The sequence below is a fragment of the Struthio camelus genome, chromosome W, assembly GCF_040807025.1.
Source record: "Struthio camelus isolate bStrCam1 chromosome W, bStrCam1.hap1, whole genome shotgun sequence".
Classification (NCBI taxonomy): domain Eukaryota; kingdom Metazoa; phylum Chordata; class Aves; order Struthioniformes; family Struthionidae; genus Struthio; species Struthio camelus.
Window position 1 is genome coordinate 63,106,413 of NC_090981.1, and position 19,701 is coordinate 63,126,113.

General features: G+C 38.3%; 1 protein-coding gene across 2 annotated transcripts in view; it reads left to right on the forward strand.

The window, feature by feature from the left end:
* LOC104138510 (phosphatidylinositol 3-kinase catalytic subunit type 3) overlaps nt 1-18,813 on the forward strand; it is a 77,373-nt gene extending 58,560 nt beyond the window's left edge. For both annotated transcript variants that reach the window (XM_068925127.1, XM_068925128.1), the window contains exons 24-25: nt 10,643-10,768; nt 18,033-18,813. In XM_068925127.1, the coding sequence (XP_068781228.1) occupies nt 10,643-10,768; nt 18,033-18,047 (141 nt within the window). In that variant the 3' untranslated portion in view covers nt 18,048-18,813. The remainder of the gene's footprint in view (nt 1-10,642; nt 10,769-18,032) is intronic.
* The last annotated feature ends 888 nt before the right edge of the window (nt 18,814-19,701 follow it).

Consider the following 19,701-nt stretch of genomic DNA (forward strand, 5'->3'; position numbering starts at 1 on the left):
AAAACCAGTTACTTTTTAGCAAGTCAGCTATAAAATGGTCCAGCATCAGAATCATTTTCATCCAGTGCAGAAGGATGAATATGCCATTGTTGGGTTTCAGACAATGTTTATTAGAAAACTGTTTTGGATATTAAATGCCTGATAGCCTGTCTCAAATCAGTTACGAACTTTGCTAGTACTAATAAAAAAGGAACTAGGTGTCTTGCATCCCTTGGGCTGAGGGACAAGTTTATTCAGTCATTTAACAAGATAATAGTATACCTTGTGTTAGAAAATTAAATAAATGTTTTCAGCATCTCAATTGATTTTTTTTTCTTTTTTATTTTTCCCAAGCTTTGAACAAAAAATCTATATATGTTTCAACAGACTCAAATTAGCTAAAGATCCATTTTGGACTGATCTGTAAAATTAAATTACCTTTGATGCCTGAGTCAAGTCAATAGCCATTTCAGCCATGATATCACTTTCATGGAGGACAAAGGTAGAGATTTACAAACTTTTTTTTAAATCTAAAGACGTCATCCTGCTTGTCGGTGTAGGTGGAAGTTCATAGCCAGCATTCTCCTTGTTGGTGCTGTAGAAATACTCATTCTTTGTTTTGTCGAGCCTGCCTTTTCGATTTTGTGGTCTGGTGAGCTAGTGAGGCTGCAGTCTCGAAGGTAGCTGAAGGCAAGTCCCTGAGGAAACAAAACAGACTGCCTTTATTGAAATTTGATAATAAATTGGAATACTCCTTTACTGTTTGGTGATTAAGTTACAAGGAAATATATATTGTAGGAAAAAATGTATTTTTTTTATTTTAAAGTGAGAAAGGTTTATTGAAGAGAATATTGTACATCAATTGGCTTAATGAACAATTTGTTCAGTAAAGTGATCCTCAGTTGGAGTTTTTCAGTAGTTGCACCTATGCTGCTGTTATGAGTAGGTATAAATTATTCTAACTATATTTATGCAGGTTTGTCTTAACAATATCAAAAAAAATAGTCACATAACATACTTGAAATGAATGTATTGTGAGCTAATTCATCCACTGGCTGAACTCTTTCCTTTGAACTAGATATGTTAAAGAACTCCATAAAGCTCATAGAAGAAAAACCTTTCTTAATTCCTACAACCAGTTTGACAGCTCAAAGTGAAAACATTACGCTGTTGGATACTAGCTTGGGTTCCAGTCTAATCGTCATCTTTGCAAAGTGACCTAATGCCTCCCTTTTGCTTCTGATAGGCACTTTATGTGGCAGGAAGTACCTGCTTGATGAGGAAGAGTATGGTAAGATGCAACAGCAGGCTGCCAAGTAAGGCTTCCTTTGGAAATAATGTTGATATTCCCCTTTTCCCTCACTTTCAGGAGGTAATATAGCTAATTTTTAAAGCCTGGATGAGGTTTAATTTTTACAAGCCTACGAATATTCTAAATAAAAATAAATTTACAAATTGCATCTCTAGGAATGCATTATGATAGTGATAGACAGAGTAAATTAGTTGTAAATAAATAACACTTGCCACTTTGTGTGGCTTTGTTTCTTGTATTCTGTTTTGTTACAAGCCTTTCCAAAACTGATTTTTACCTATCAGGGAAAGGAAACAACGTGCATTTTCTTCCTGTTAGTGTTAATGTACCAGAAACTCCCAAAGACTTCAACTGAAGATGTAGATTTAGAAATTATTCAAATGTGACAATACGTTGTTACTTGTTTTGCAGCATATTCCTGTTCAGAAATGAAATCGGTGCTGATACATTCTCATACCTAAAATTAGACTAAAAATCAGTTGTCGGCATTGGCTCGAAAAAAATAATGAAAGCTCTGCTGTTTATTTCAAATTCCACAGTTATTCTGTCAATATGTATAGAAAACATAATTTCAACCAACTGTTCATCTCCAGCAGTGATTAGCAGCTGCACAAAAATTGACTGCCTCTCCTTTCACCACCATCCTCCCCAAATCTTAGGAGTCCTCTTCCCTCTTAAGATTCTTGATGTTTTGTTCAATGGTAAAAATGCACCCCCACTTTTTTTTTTTTTTTTTTTTGGATTAAAAAATAGCTGTAGAGCTTGAAACTAATTGTCCTTTTGGTTCCTTTCATCTTCTTTTGTTCTCTTGTACCACTTAAATAAAGAAAACTGTCAGTCAGTCTAGTGTGCTTTACCTCATGGTTCATGACACTGTCTCCTGCTGCCACCCTCTGATTTAGGCCTCTCTTGAAAACCCACTTTGACTCAAAAATGTCACAAAATGAAACTAAATTGAAAAGCAGTAGAAGATTCTCCACAGTTTACTTCTCGCTTTCTCTTGCCTCTAAGGAAATTGCTTTTAAATTTTCCACTATTCACTTATCCTTTTATACTCCTCAGGTTTTTCAGAGAAAGGACTGGGCAAAAACCTGTATGTGTTGACTTGTCAACGCATAACTGATAAATACAATGCTGATCCTCCACTTTTTTTTTTTTTTCCTGCCGGTGCTGCTTTTTTTTTCTGTGCAGCTGCAATTCTTATTGCTAATTGTTGCTTTTTTAATTTAGCCAGTGCTATAACTTTTAAGTAGTAGTGACTAAAATCTACAGTCAATTATAATGCTAATTCTGCATAAAGAATAGATAGACCATTGCTCTTCAGATATAATGAATGTATTCAGCATTGTCACCTCTTAACCAAAGGGGGGGAAAAAAAAAAAAAAGCTTTTGATTTTTCTGCAGCAAAGCCAGATGGCTTGTATCTGTCCTTCGTAGCAAATTTGACCTTTAAATTAGAAAACATCAGGGACCAGTGATTCATTGGCACACAAAGAACTCGGCAGGCATTAAAGGACAGTGTTCTAATTGACTGAACTCCATTTCAAGTGCCCATTGATTAAAGAAGGTGTTGCAGAGATGCTGCAAATGTTGCATTTATCCACGAGGTTATTGTGAAGGTATGGTTCCAATACCTGGCTTCAGTTTTCTAATAACTGCTGTTTGTGAAAGGAGCCCTTTTCAGTTTTGATAGCACCTTTGGTAAATGCAGGAAAAGGCTAATTTCAAATGATTCTGCAAGGTAGATAGTTTTCTTTCCACAGAGTGTAGCCCCCACTGTTTTCACAACTAGGTCTCACCACACTTGGTAAGAAAGAAATGAGTTATAAGAGTGTTTGGAAACTGGCAGGAAGGGAGAGGAGGCATGCTTCATTTTGTTTATTTGGCGTTGAACATATCCAAGTAAAATGATTCCTGTCCTAGAGGCAGAAAAGCTGAAGCAGGGATATGATTTGACTTGAGGTTCACAAAGTGTTTTGGAGCTATCTTTTTTTTTCTTTTTTTTTTTTTCCCCCTAAGCTTGAACTAATTTATGAGGAGTTTTGCCAGTCACTTCATCTGGATTGTAGCAAAGCTCCCTGTTGTCTTTCTCCCTTCCCTGTCCTCCCCCGAAGTCAGTAAATGGATAATTAAGTGCTGAGTTCACAATTTAGCAAAACAGAAGAGACTTCTAATGCTTGGCATGCTTTCTTAGACAGGAGTGGATGAATATCTGTCCTCTTCAGCTGTCTGAAAATGGCAACGTTTCTAAAAGGTGGAGCTATGAAACATTTCTGAGATTTATTAACGCTAAGAGGAGATTTAGTTTTATTCCTGTGTAAGAGAAATAAACTCAGTGTTGTCTGGTTGGTCTGTTCTGCTTTAGTATTTGTGTTTACTTCCTGCTCTGGGGAAGTGAGACAGGTTTATTTTTTGTAAAAGCATCACAGTAATGCTGAGCTTATTTTGCATCGACAGACGTTCATCTTTCTATCCATTTGGGTAATGATGCTGCAGCTGCACACCCTGTTCTTGCGTTTCTGGGCTGATGATTTATGCACGCATATTAATTCATTTCAAAATCTAAAAATATGGAATAAACCCCAAATTGAATTGTATGTGAGAACACACCTTTGCTCATGTTACTTCATATCATGCCATCTATTTGACTACATGTTTTGGCCAAAATGATGAAATTCTGAGCTGGAACAATATCATCTTTACATAACGCAGAGGCTGAAACCCTTGTTTTTGTGGAAGTTCAGTTTAGAGATGTTCACTAATGCCTTTACTGGCTTCTATTTAAAAAAAAAAAAAAAAGCGCTGCAAAAGACTACACAGACTTGTTTAGAAACTGCAGTTTGTTCAAATGAAAGTCTTAAACAACAGCTGATATCAGAATAGCCTTATAAATAAAATTATTCATGCAAATAGAGCATCTGAGTAGTTTGTATAATGTGTTGTTTGGAACATGTTGCAGTCAAGCAATGAGGAAAGCAAGAAAATCCTTTGCTGGAAAAGATGAAATGTGATACTGATTAAGCCAGGAATTTAAAACCTGTTTTTGCTACTTGAACACTGAATGCTGACTATTGGTAAAAAATTTAGGGCAAAGCAATAAAAATAATCATGAAAACCTCACTGAGCATTCTGTTATTCTGCTCTTAAATGATTTTACCTCCAATTTTAGCAATGGTCGGGATGCTTATGTCCAATGCATGTTATGACCCAATCAAAGCGATACTGAATTTTCTCTTAAATTTAAGTAGCTGACTTTGCAAAGAGCAATCCTTTATTCTAGCGATAAAATTATGTAGCTAGTAGTTACAGTAAACACTAACAGTGCTGGTTAATGTTGCCAGAAGCAGAAATACCGGAGCAGCCAGCAGTCTTCAGAATGACTGACTTAATTAGTGTGAGAATGAAATATCAATAGGATTGTTTGAGAAACACTTGTCATGTGTATGTGATCTCCTTGCTCAACATGTATTACTGTCGTCTTCAGTAATTGTATGAAGTTTAGCTGCAGATGTCCATGAAGTATGGATGCCGATATTGCCCTGAGAAGTTTGTAAAAGCGTCATGAGACTTTGTAAAAATATTTGTCTTAATGTTGAACCTTAAGAACCTAGTAATTCGTTTTAGGTACCGTTTCAGCAATGCTCTTGGGAACTGCTCGTGAGAATGGCGAATGCTTCACGTTTGACTCCAGTTGAGAAAGTGCTTGCTAGTCAAAAACAAATTCCTGAGCTTAATTCAAGGATAGCTATGGTCTCTATAGTAGAGTAGGTCAAACTTGACAGAGCAGGGTGGAATGACTCCAAAAGGGGGGAGGTTGTGGTTAAGGAGCAAAATGTAAGTGAAAAATCTGAAAACTTGCAATGAAGTGCACTTAACTGCGCTAGCAGTATTTCTGAAATGGTGTATGACCCCTCAATACTATGCCTGTCATGCATCTAAAAATGCAAAATTACCAAAAGGGAAAAGGATAATCTGGAGATAAGATCACCTGAATGAAGAACATAGCCCTTCTGTTACCTTAGATGCTTAACTGCAATTTTTAATATGATGATTGGACATTTTGGGAGGTTTTTCTTTCCTCGTTATTGCTGTCCAGTGTTCAGTGGGCATGGCTGGGAGTTTTCAATGAAATCAACTTGTGCTTTGTACAACACACTTGATAGTTTGTTCAAAAATCAGTCTTTTGAGTTCTTGGAGACACTTCAAGCAAAAATCGAGTATGAACTTATATATTATGCAGTTAATGCTGTGCATTGTTCTGGTTGATGTTATGATCTCTTTGCCCCTGAGTTAACTTTGCAGGTTCGTTGGTTCTAGTGAATCATCACATGAAACATAAATAGACCTAAAAGTTTATTTTCTGAAGTTTTCCATTTTTAAAACAGGTATGTATGTGTTTTATTTAGTGTTATTATTTAGTGCTATTTATTTAGTACTAGTGTTTTCCATGAAATAGCCTAATTTCTACTGCAGTCTGAGGCCCTAATGGAATAAGTTTGCTCCATCTATTACAGTGTTCTCTTTTTACATAGGCAAATGGTCTGGAAATTTTTGTATCCCAGAAACGAGGATATGGGATACTAGTATATGTTTACTTTGATCAGACTGTGTTACAATAGGATCTTGGGTTTTCTACAAGCTATGGAAGATGTGACCATTTGACACCGCTTTTGGAAGGCTAGGAGAAGGGAAGGTAATTCTCATTTTGACTGAGACCTGATAGTCCTTCTGCAGCAAAAATGTAGTCAAACCTGTTGTCTGTTTTTTTTAATTCTTTTTTCCTATATGCTGGCACCTTAAAACTTGCACCTAGACTATTCTAGAAAGCATAACGATGTAGCTGTAAACTCTGATCTCATTACAAATAAAGTACAGCTTTAGCCCATATTAAAAATGAGTGCTGCTGTATGGGTGCTTTTTGTCTTTGTGCAACACAAGATCTCCTAGTTAATGCTTTCAGTTACATTTAGAAATACACACGCAGGCACGCGTGTACGTTATTGTAGTGTGTTTACACATTGTGCTCGACCTCTGACTCCTTCATCTCTAGCTTGGGGAAGCTGAGGTAGCTGCTGAATCTTCAGTTCCTCCTTTTATAATGCTTTTCTTCGATTATGATTTAACTACATTTTGATAAGCCTTTAGTATTTAGTTCTGATAACCATGGTGCATAGTAGTATTTCTTCCTGGTTACATTGTAGGGTACCCTTTTTATATTCCTTTTCTCAGATTCTTACCTTGCTGAATTCTCCTTCTCTGAAAGACTGAAGAAAGTAAAGATCTACTACTTTTTAGTATTTATTTTTTATAGACTTGATTTATTAGTCCAACTCAAAGTAATTCATACTTCAGTACTTCCCTCTCACTATTTCCCACTACCCCCTGTATTTTCTTCTGAACTGTCCCTTCTGGTTAATCGTCATGGCCCCTTCCCCTTCCCATTCTCACTTTTTTCTTGGAAAACTTTGTGCCTTGATGACTATCAATGGCTTTCTTACGCGACGCTTCAGATTAACTGAAGTATAACAAAATTCCTAATCGTACAAATTCACATAACTGAGTTTGGGTTTTTACCCTCTATTTATTACTAAATCATACGCTGTGCAGGTGGATATGAAGTGGACAGCTCTGAGCCTGAAGGTGAAATATTGTGATTTTCATTGATGCTGTAGTTCTTTATCCAACCTTTTTATCCTTAAGCATTCAGAAACTACTATTGAGACCTGATGGACTATATGTTTAAAATTACTATGTGTGTATAGTGTGAGGTTTAAAACTTTTCCTTCTGGAAACAAAGCAACAATTCAACTAGACTGATCCAGTATATTTCTGTTCTCTTTGACTAACAATGAGAAATGATGGTAACAGCAAATGAAGAAGAGTTGCTTAATAAAATGCTAAAGTGAGAATTCTGTGTAAATATTTCATATAAACTTATAAACAAACACCTTCATGGTGCCCATTTTTCTTAAGTGTTTATAGTGAAATAATTGTGTAACTCATCGGAACCTGACCCCAAAATTTGTTTCCTTTTTTTAACACCATACAGAAATCTTGCTAAGTAGCGCCTGCTCTGTGAGAAACTGTTGGCTTTCAGAGTGTACAGTTTGCTTTGCATCTAAGAGATTTCAAATAACAATTCCTATCGGTTTTGTTGCAAGAACCCTAATCCAGTGTATATTAATCTTGTTGCTGCTGTTACAGCTCAAGAAGTAATTTCTCATCTTGCCAGTTTTTTTTCTCAGATTGCAGCAGTTACTTTTAATTGCGGTGCTGAAAAACTTTCATGCAAAGATCTAGTTGTCAGCAGCATCTGATTCTGCTGTTAAATTGCACGCTTATTTTAGGATCTAACTGTGGGTAAATTTCTTTCCACATATTGTCAGTGTGTTAGTCTGTTCCTGGGGAAGGTGGTAGGAAATTTAAATAGCCATTAATTCCATATGAATGAGACAGAATCTTAACATTAGTAAGTCCTAGACTTTCTGAGATGTTAATCTATGAGCAGATCAGAAGATGGCTGAATTGGCTTAATTATTAGAGTTATATAAAAGAATTTGTCATGACAGTGATTTTTTTTTTTTTTTTTTGAAACTACGGTTAGCATTTTTGCTGAATGCTTATTGCGTCACCTTTTCCATGAACATGAAAATAAACATGTTAGACTTATATACTCTGATTTGGGAAGGTATTTAAGCTTATGCATAAATGTAAGTGTGTGAATAGTCCCATTAAATTCAGTTACATTGTACTGTGTGCTTTATTGGTTATCAATCCTCTAAAAATGTCTTTGAGAGAAAATAAGGCTTTTCTTCTCATGTGTGTTATGAAGATGAAAGATCTATAATAGCCTGAAATATTTTCTAATTCTGTCTTGCTTGCTTCCTTGAGAGTTTGAACTTTTCCAGCTTATTTTATTTTTTCATATGGATCAAAATTCTTTTTAAGAGGAAGTTGAGGAAAAACTCATTTTATACTTACTTCAAGCACATCAACAGAGTTTTAACTATATTTTGAATGAAGCAGTGTTATCTTTCCATACTTGGCAGGCTATCTTATGCTTCTTATTGTAGCATTGAAGGGCACAATTCTGGAATACATTTCCTTTGAAAAGGATGCCAAGTAATGATAAACTGAAATCTCTTGAGTATTTTGCTGTCATAGAGGCTGGTTGCATATGCATTATCCCTGGTACATAAAAAAGATTAAAAAAAAAAAAAAAAAGAGAGAGAGAGAGAAGAGCAGTTTGTATTATCTCAGTAACACAACCTATTAAGAACATTGCTGAAATAATTTGTCTACCATTTTGCCAATGCTTGAAACAGTTAATAAATGGAAAGTATTCAGGAAAAACTTGATTCTGCCTTACAGTCAGTCTATTTAATCAGAAGAAGGTTAAGAAATGACTTAGATTATTTGATAGTTGTCACATGAGAAAGATTTCTCATGGGCAATTCTTTAATGTAAAAAGTTTTAGTGGGTTCAACTGTTTGGGATGGAAGCTGGACCAATTCAGATAGGAAATAAGTCATGATTTTTAAATGGAACAATTAATCGTTGGTACAACTTACCTAGAATGTGATGGATTCTCTCACTATAAAGACTCTTTTAAAAGATATTTTTATGGGTAAAACCAGAAGCTACAGACTTGATGCAAAAAACATTTCATATGGTTACACCTATAGTTCAGGCTCTTGCATAATGAAGTAAATGGACATGGTGGTCTCCACAAGAGCTCACATCACTCAAACTTTATCTTATGAGTATAAAAGTAAGGTGATTCATTTTCTGCAATGATTCATTTTCTGCAATTAATGTAAAATTGCTGGGTAATTTTAAAATAGTGATCAACACTAGTTTGCAAGGTGGCTAGGAATTTTAAAGATTTGGTTAGAATTAGAGAACGCTGGGATTTTTAGGTTCCTGAATTTTATTTTGAGAGGTCATGGACTCATTGCGAGTTCTTGAACAGCACAAATGGCTTTCCAAACTGAGCACCCAAAGGTATCAGTGCTATACCAGTAACAAACTAATTTTTTTTTTTTCAGAAGGACTCTGAATGTTTGTCCTGCCTATGTGCAGACCTTGCTCCATCGCCAACTCTTCCAAAAACTTAGAAAATGGTGCTATGGTATTTGTAGCATTTCCTCAGATCTGCACTTTGGATTATTAGAACTCATCCAGAGTAGTTACTTATCAATTTGCCTCTCATAAGTGATATGAGGCATAAGGCATGTCTGCCAAACTTACTTGGGTTCCTCTCATTTAAAAATAGCAATAAAGTTCCTGAAAAGCAAGATCTTTTTTTTTTGCAGATGTTTTTAAGCTGTTGCTAATTGTGTGTTGCTGGTTGAATGAGTTTTGAAAATTACTGAAGACATGTCTGTGGTAAAGGTGCTTCTGAGAGATACCATCTGGAGCAGTCCTGAACTATTGCCATGGAGTTAGTTGGAATTCACAAAAAGGCATTCACTCTACTTCTGTAAATATTCATGGATCAAGGCTTTGCCTGAGGCTGAAACAAGGAAATTCAATGTTGTTGCTTTATTCTTAGTTGTAATGCTTTCAGCTTTTAATTCATATACAAATTGCAAGTACCGGGGAAGATGCATCTAAAATACTGGTACAATAGTTGAAATATTTTGCTGTCAAAAGAATAAATGATGTCAGAGGTAGCAGTGTCTCCAACCAACTGTTCATGGATGGTAGATGTAAGTGGAGTTGATCAAGTTCTCACCTGCAATATAAACATCAATTCTGACAGGACTGATTTCCTCTGATTCTAGATTTTCCACTTAATTGCCTTGCAATTTCCAAAATATAGTTTTTGTCTGAAATTAAACTTAGAATAAAGAAACGTTACAGGCTTTCACCAGCTGTTAGGCTCACCCAGAGTCTTTCAGGTTTTTATATGTCGAAGATATGGGTTTTTGAAGGATTTGTGTTTTGTTTTTAAGCTGGCGTTCACTCTCTCAGAGCAAATACTGAGTCTTTTCTCCTTTTCACCTTTTCATGCTTTAAAAAAAGCATTTCAGTTCTGTTTAGACTCTTATGTCCAGATACTTCTGACTTTCTAGCTTGGGGCTTTGAAATGATTAGCTGAAGATAGGGGGAAAATGCACCAAAATTTTTAATAGCTTGTTCTTTTTTCATAACAGTTTAAATTTAAAAGTAGACATTTCATATAAAGTTGTGAATTGCCAATGATGTGTTGGAATTTAGGAGTAATTACTTCCGTTGCAGAAATTTAGAAGAGAATTAAATCATATTAGCTACTATGTAGATGAGGTATACTAGTACGTACTCTAACTGATGAGAGTTTTTTCCTCTCGTCTCTTCCCCCTGCCCCAGGTGCAAGACAAGTTCCGTTTGGACCTATCCGATGAAGAAGCTGTACATTATATGCAGAGTCTAATTGATGAAAGTGTCCATGCCCTCTTTGCAGCTGTGGTGGAGCAGATACACAAGTTTGCCCAGGTGAGGTAGCTTCTCCGTTGGTGGTCTTTCTTGAGAACTGGGTAAGGTGAGAGATGGCAAACAGTAAGTTCAGTGCTTACCTTCTTTGTTTATGGTGTTTTAGTTCATTTTCAACAAGTTCAAAGAGTGTTCTTCCGAGACTGGGGAGCAAGCCCTCAGTGGTGCTAGAAAGTTCTTTGAAGTACCTCAGCAAACATACTGTCTAAGGTATTTTGGATAGGTATGTGTATGTTTTGATTAATAGTTATGTACAGTAAGAGGAATCTAACATTTGAATCAGATCTGAGCGTTTCATGGATTTTCATAACAGGTTTTGCTCTAAAACGTGCATCATTCCGTTTTTTTTTTTTTTTTTTTTTTTAAGATAAATGGATATTTTCATATGTTGCACCAGTATTTCTGCAGTAGTTGCATTTTGTCGGGTAGAGCTATTAATAAAAATAGTTTAAAAGGGACCATATTTTTTCATGTTCATCTAGAATTTAATAAGATTTTAAATTGATTAATTCAAATTGAGCCAGCTCTTTGTTGGTCGTTGGCTCCGTACTTGTTTTCTTCTGAAGCCATGGAACAGGGTTACCCAGTACGAAATGAGATTTTAAAATGTGCCCTTGAAACTCCTTTTTTTGGAGGAAAATTGGGGAGTTAAGCTCTATGTTTTGAGGTTAACTTGTTTTATTGCATATAATTGATTCATTTTTGTGGGATGTTACTCATTGTATTCATAAGGGTAAGAACTGCAAATTGGAAAGCCTGAGGTCTATGAGAGAAGGATCCAGAACTCCTTAATGTCTGGTCTTGAAGTAAATGAGTGAGGGTGAATTGCCTTTTTTCCTGCCTTTGATAGACTTCCTGCAGATATATCTACTGTGTGACAGAATAAACCTTCTGTGCAGTACTCTGAGCTGATGAAGATAGCTAGCTGGAATGCAAACTAACAGACGCTGCAGCTTGCTCAGCAGGATGCACAGAAGGAGGCCGGGAACTCTGCACCCAGGTCCCCTGCAACAGTGGCAACGCTCCACAAAGCACAGTCCCCAGCAGCCATTGTAATGTTGGAGGCCTCAATCCAGATGGAGTTTCTGAGGGTGGAGGCAGTTCTGCAGGCCTGGGGCTGCAGGGAGTGTCTAAGGCCTCTCAGTGAGGCACAAGCAGCAGGAGATGGGCTCCTTGCTCGCAGGAGATGTGTGGTGGTGGTATCTGTGTCACCAAGTAAAGGAGCTGTAAAAGGAGGTCAGCAAACTGCACAGCATCAGGACTGACAAGAAAGAGATTGACTGGATCTTTTCTGAGACCCTGCAGATACAAGAGCCTGAACCCCAACTGTACTGGAGGAGGAGCAGGCAGAGTCTGTACTTAACAGTTTGGGAAATGGAGACTCCCAGAATGGCGAAGGCTGGAAGTTTGTGATTTTTGGAATCTAGAGGATGGCTCCTGATCCACCTGCAGATCCAGATCCAGTGCCCTGATAGCAGATTAGGGGCTGGAAGGTCTGACCAAGAAAGCATCTGAGCCAGCAGACCATGAGCCATGCAGCAGTACCAGGAAGGAAGCAGTGAATGACAGTAGAGAGAGATTCTCACATATTCCCTGCTGTGGTAGATGGAGCCTCCATCTGCTGACCTGACCTGTCTGTGGAAGTTTGCTACTTGCTAGGGGCTTGGATCAGGCATACGGTGGAGAGACTTCTGTGGTTTGTCCAACCCTTAGACTATTACCTCCTAGTGCTCTCCAGGGGAGAGTTGGAGCATGTCAAGCATTAACTACTTCTGTCCAAACCAGGTGGCTTTCTCCTCAATCCTGCCAGTGAGGGAGAAAGGTGTTGAGGAGTGGATGGACCCTGTGGGACAACAGCTGGTAGCACAGCTGATGTCAGCAGCAAAGATTTGGTCTTTGTGACCATAGGAACCTCTTTGAGGAGGAGGGACTGCTAGGAAGAGACAGAATCCACCTAAGTGGGGTAGGTTGACCATCATGATGAGACCTTTGAATTGGGAGCAACTGGGGAGGGAAAGGAGATTACCCACAGTCCAGCGAGGACATGGTGGATCTGTTTGGCAAGCAAAGGATACAGGTTCATGTGGACAAAAAGAGACCTCCTAATCAACAGAAGAGGGCTGAGGAGGGCCCACTTAAAGCATACATAAATAAGGAAGTGCCTGCAGGACTACATTATGGGAAAGCTCCCTCCTGCCTTAGGAGTTACAGGCCTGTGTGCAGTTGCAGGGCTGCAATCTCATTGGGATCGCAGACGTGAGGTGGGACATCTCACATGACTGGAACACTGCCATGGATGGATGCAGGCTCTTTAGGAAGGACAAACTAGGAAGGCAAGGAGGTAGAGTTGCCTTTTATGTGAGAGAGCAGCAGGAATGCGTGGGGTTCTACCTGGGGACAGACAGTGAGCCAGCTGAGAGCTTATGGGTCAGGATTAGCAGGCAGACCAACACAGGCAACGTTTTGTTTGTCTGCTATAGACTGCCTGATCGGGATTCATTGCAAGGCCACTCTTGATTATCTTTGAAAGGTCGTGGCGATCGGAGGTTCCTGAGGACTGGAAGGAAGTAAATGTCACCCCTGTCTTGAGGAAGGGCAAGGAGCTGGGTCGGGGGAGCTACAAAACAGTCAGCTTCATCTCAGTCTCTAGGAAAGTGACGGAGCAAATTACCCTGGAAAACATTTCCAAACACGTGAGGGACAAGCAGGTGACTGGGAGTAGTCAGTGTGTATTTATAAAGGGGAAATCATGCCTGACCAACTTGATAGCCTTCTATGATCAAATAACTAGTGCAATGGGCTAGGGGGAAGCAGGATATATTATTCATCTGGGCTTTAGTAAGGCTTTCAACACTGACTTCCATAACATCCTCATATGCATACTGGTGGAATATGGACTAGATAAATGGGCGCTGAGGAGGATTGAAAACTGGTTAACCTGCTGGGCTCAGAGTTGTAGTCAGCGGCACAAAGTGCACCGGAGGCCAGTCACTAGAGATGTGGACCCGAGGGTCAATACTGGGGTCAATATTGTTTAACATCCTCATTACTGACCTGGATGATGGGATGCAGTGTACCTTCAGTGGGTTTGGACAACATGCAAAACTGGGAGAATGGTTAATAGACCAGATGTTTGTGCTGCCATTCAGAGAAACTTTAACAAGCTGGAGAAATGCACCAGAAGGTATCTCATGAAGCTCAAAAAAATGCCGTGTCCTGCATTTGGGGAAATAACCTAATGCACCAGAACAGGCTGGAAGGCAACTGACTGGAAAGCAGCTTTGCAGAAAAGGCTCTGGGGGTCCTGGTGGACGTGACGTTGCACATGAACCAGCAGTGCGCCCTTGGAGCAAAGAAGGTGAACGCTGTCCTGGGCCACATTAGGAAGAGCATTGCCAGCAGGTCAAAGGAGGTGATGCTTCCCCCTCTAATCAGCACTGGTGGGCCCCCGTCTGGGGTGCTGTGTCAAGTTCTGGGCTCCCCAGTGCAAGAGAGGCAAGGACATGTGGGGGCAAGTCCAGCAAAGGGCCATGAAGATAGTTAAGGATTTGACGCATCTGACGTGAGGAGAGGCTGAGAGAACTGGGACTCCAGCCTAGAGAATAGAAGGCTTCGGGGAGCATCTTATCCGTATGTAAAAATACCCGATTTGAGGGCAAAGCAGGGGTTAAGGTGGAGCCCAACTCTTCTCAGTGGTGCTCAGTGATGGGACAAGAGGCAATGAGTGCAAATTGAAACCCAGGAAACTATTTAAAAAAAAAAAAACTAAGTTGTTGTTTTTTTGTTTTGTTTTTTGTTTGTTTGTTTGTTTTTTGTTTTGTTTTGTTTTTTTTACTGTGAGGGTGTTTGAACACTGGAGCAGATTGTCCAGAGAGGTTGTATAGTATCCTTGAAGGTACTCAAAACCTGACTGGTCGAAGTCCTGAGCTACCTGCTCTGGCTGACTGTGCTTTGAGCAGGGGGACCTGAAGTAGACAGTCTCCAGAGGTGCTTTCCATCCTCAACTGCTCTTTGATTCTTGATAATGCTCTGAGGTGGCAGTGGAAGAATATTGTCTCTGCTACTTCTAGTATTAAAATCCCTGCTGTAGTGTGAAGAATGAAATGTTCAGCCACCTGTGTATGTGCTGTCCTACTATAGACCACTATAAGATAATAAAACGTTTAATTCCCCTGTTCAGTAAAACTGTGTTCACAAAAGCATTTGATTTCATCTTTGAATTTATAATGTTTTTTTTCTTTAAAGCTTTCTGACACTTTTAGTTTGTTTATCAGGGATTTAAGTTATCGCACTGTCTGTTTGCCTTAAGTATTAGTCTCATAACAAGACATGGAATTCAGAGGAAAAATGAAACCTTGATCTCAGAAGCCGGTTAGTGTCAGTATTTTTTTAATCAGTTCCTTTTCCAAAAGGCTGATGAAAATCTGATACAAATTGTGAAGAGAACAGTTGTTACGGCTATCCGTTGAGCTAAACACTATCCACCTAATTTGGTGTTTGCTGTAAACTATAATTTTATTTTCAAGAGCAGCATTACAGTGCAGGATAAGCAGTAAAAATGTCATTTCTGTCTGCATATATATGTAATAAAGATGATCCTTTTCACGAAAAAGGGAAGTGTAATTATGTAGAAGTGTTGCATATGTGTTGTCAGTCATGATGCATTGCTTTGATTACAGGGTGTAGGTCGGTAGTTTCGTAAAGCAGGGTGAAAAATATCTAGCATCTGCCTTGAGGTTTAAAAAACGACGCTCATATCATTGCAAAGATGCAAGATTAAGCTTTAAAGTGCATCCAGTAGGTGCGTAGACCTTCTTTTTAATTGCATCCAGACACTCACCTTTTTTTCTTTTCCTTTAGACATAATCTTTTTACTTCATTATTTTTAAGTGACTGCCAGACTCTCCCAGATAATTTTTATTGCATTTGTGAAGTCTGTATTAGTAAGCCAGTTTACAGATTTGATTCAAGTGACCTTTTCTTTTTCCAGTCAGACTTGTTCTTGCTTGACTCTTTTGCAGCGCTTCTGACTGCTTTTAAAAATCACAGACTGGATTTGTTCAGAATATTTAAAGATGCCAAGAACTTAAACCTAAGGCTTCTAGCTCCAAGGAACAGTGTTAAAAGCCACAGGTTATTATGTAGAACGGCAGGCATACATCACATCTTCCATTCATGTTTTGGGAGTTAAAAAAGCAAGCCCCCGCTCACGTGAGCGTTGCATTTTAGACAGTAAGTAAGCAGATGTGACAGCCTCCAATGTAGGCCTGCTCCGGCTGTCTCACTTCAGGTTTTTCACCCTTCCAATTGGCTGACACTGGACTCCAGCATGGAGGCTTTTGGAGCTGTTTTTTTCTGAAGTCATAACCCTTCCACGTGCACTGTAGAGTTTGGCACCTATGTCCTTTGAGCTTTCCTATTCTGCCGTTGGGTTCAGGTGCCTGAAACGTAAACAGTAATATGTTGCTTTGTAAGTACCTAAGGCATCTCTTGGCTCCACGCGGTGTAGGATTTCTGCTAGTTTCAGAGCTCAGATTATTGCCTTTATTCATGTTCTATAAATAACTACACTTGCAGGCTCCCCACTGCAAGAGCATTTAATGCTTATAAAAGGAGGGTACAAGAAGAATAGTCAGAAGTGAATCATCAGTTGACAAGAGTCTGAGGACTAGTTACATCAAAAAAAATTTTTTTTTTTTTAAATCCATCAGCATTAAGTGTAACAGATGTCTTCTGTACGTATTGCAAGCAAGGTAGGGTACTTTAGTGATATTTAGTACCTCATTAGTCGAAATCATTATCTTTACTCTTTAAGGCAACTTTTTTTTTTTTTTAAAGAACTTGCTGCTGGAGTCTTCAGAGTCTGTAAATCGTTGAACAAATGAACAATTAATGCATAATTGAATTTGCAATAAAGTGGTCATCTTATACAATGGCCAATTGAAGCTTTCAATTTTTTCATGTATAATGCTGCATTGAATTGCCAATGGCCTTGCTCAAAAAAGTAGTAAAAATTGTCTTGTTTTTTTTTTTTTTTTTAAAGTCTTAATAGGTATTATGATGCCTGCCTAAACAGCAGATTAGCCTTAAGCCATGCAATTTTTCATTTGAAATGCCCTTCAGCATATGGTTAGTTGTTTATCTATAGATATTTATTCTTACTGCCTCCAAAATAGGCCTGCAAGCACTAGCAAGCCATCTATGCTGTCTGCTGCACCAGTTAAGAGCTTTTCAATAAGGCTGGTGGTTTTAGTAAGCGTTGTGTATCAGTGTTCTGTATGTCAATGTGTAGTAAGTAAAGTGCTTGTAAAAAGCAGTCTGTGTATTTTGACATCCAATTGACACTTTTCTTCTGTAACGTTATTGTAAATTGGATTCAGTTCAAAACCATGTTATGAAGCCTTTAGTTGTATTTTTTTAATGCATCTTTAATCTGTTATCTAATCACATATTTTACAGGCCTCTTTATATAGTATTTCTTTCTTTCTTTCCTTCTTGGTGCATATCAAAAAACTATTGTCTCAAAGTTAATAATTTAAACATAGAATATAAGTTGATGGCACTGTATAAGACTTCTCAAGAGGAGAAAAAGCACATACTAATTTCAGTTCATACTGATAAAGACTGGATAGCTGTTTCCCCCCAGAGAGTCACTTTCATTTTAACAATTTTTTTGTTTCTTTCCTCTGTAGGGGTTTAAAAAAAAAAACACAAAAAAACGCCAATTGAAGTGACTAGTTTCCTATTTCATTTTCCTTGTAAATTTCCAAATGGAGTTGCATCCTGGGCTTAGGTTAAGTAGTGATAGAAAAGTGAAACCTGGGGATGGGATAAAATGTAGCTGCTTGATTTAGGGTTATATTAATGATTTGTTACTCTCTGTTTAGGAGTGAGCTCGGTTTAAACTATAACTGCGAACTGGCTTTAGGTATCTCTAAGCGTTACTCTCCCATTACTTTCCTGCAATTGTAGGTTCTTTCCTTCAGTACAGGGCTTTTGTGCTGTTCCTCCTACTGGAGGAGCAGATCTTGCATGCCAAATAAAATAGGGGAACTGTACCAGCAGGACTGTGTAGAATAACTAATTGTCAAGTGGTGGATAGAGTTGGTTTCCTAGCTGTTTGTTCTAGTGAAGCGTTGTGAAAATCACCTGCCTTTAGGCGCTTTACAATGTTTTTAAACCCGAAGTTCAGTTTCTTCTCTGAGAAGAAAAGTTATATGTAAACCAGGTTAATAAATGTCCTACTGTGTTTTTTGTTTTCTTTTAGTATTGGAGAAAATAAGCGTTCCACCTACCTGAGGAGGAAACAAGCCTCAGCACATGATGGAGGAGGAGATTTCTCAAGCACCTTGTGGACTTTCCCAAATAACTTTAGAAGGCAAAAGCTGCACATTGGGTAGTGTGAAGAGCAGGAGACAGAGCAGCTTTTTGAATCTGTATTATTGGAAGGTTTAAAAATAAGCATATTTTAAAGGAAGATGTTTGTTTATTCCATCCTTTACCCTGCGACTTTACTGCACTTCTTTCTAGTGAAAATAATTGAGCCACAAAGGTTGAAGTAAGCAACTTCCTTCCAAGCCAAAGATAACTGGAAGAGGCTGGCATTAGATGGTAAATTCTTGTACCTGTTAATATAATTTCTTATTTAGAAATGGAAAGTTTTGCTGTACTGAATATGGCTGTGTACAGAATACAACAGAAAGGCTACAGTTTCTCAGTGCAGAAAAACACAAAACTATGGCAATCTCCTCTCCTCCCCTCTCACCAACTTTGCACCTTGAATAAGTTTTAAATATGATTCATATTCTTTATTTCCCACCTTGGGCAATGTTATCGTTTAGAAAGGACAATCATTTCTTCCCTGCTTGCAAAAATTTTTTTAAGTGCTGTAAGTTAGCCAGCTGTAGGCCGCCAATTAAATCATAACTAACAGGCTCAGCAACCAGAATGCCCAGTGAGAGGTTCAGTATTTCACACTTTAACTCGGAATGTTTTCTGTACAGTGATTATATATTCTAGACTCTAATAAACTCTTTGTTGTTGCAGTCTTACGGTGTTTTGTCTTACTTGCTGAGACCTAGCATGCTAGAGGGTAACGTTCATAACGCTTGGATTTTCTGCAGGGATTTTCACTACTCGGTTTGCTTGATGCAGGAGTAAGGCCACTAATAAAAATGACTTTTGTGCCACATGGTGAGTTCATAATGAGTCTGTTCTGGATGTTCAGCAATGTAATTAGCTCTTTATAAATGTGTGGATCTCTTCAAAGGGGTGCTTTTTTTTTTTTTTTTTTTTTTTTTTTAGATGACAATAATTTAAGTCAGGAGGAAAGTCCTCCCAATTATAAAGATAAGGACTGATCTGAATCTGATTGATATTCCTGAGTGAAACCCAAAGGGCTTTGATGGTAGAAAATCCACTAGGGCTGTAATGGACCCTTAGAGTTAGTTCAGCATATTACCCAAAGCTGCTAGTTAAGCACAACGTTTGTTTTGCCCCTCTTCTCCTAATTATTTGTTGCTTAGAGGGTGTATTTTATTCTGGTCACTTACTGCTTATGTTAGCTGGCAAAACGCACCAGCGCAAAGGAGCCGCAGTAGTACTTGCTGTCTTCAGTTTGCTTCTCTTTGAACAAGTAGTAATTAGCTTTTCCATGTGTGGGTTTTTCTGTCTTGGTTCATCTGGCAGAAATACATTTCTCTCCTGTCTCCAGTTCCCATTAGTTATTTCTGAATACAGTGCTTTGTGATATCTTTCTGGGATATTTTTGAGAGCATGGATTTTACTTGCTTTTTTCCCCTGTTATTTTGAAGGGCTGTCCTACCTGCTCATACAACTTGTTGATTTGTATGATGTAGCCACACTTGATTTAGTTCAATTCCTGAGTTCCCTGACTCTCTCCACTGTGTACATGTTTTTGTGTGGGGAGGGGTGGG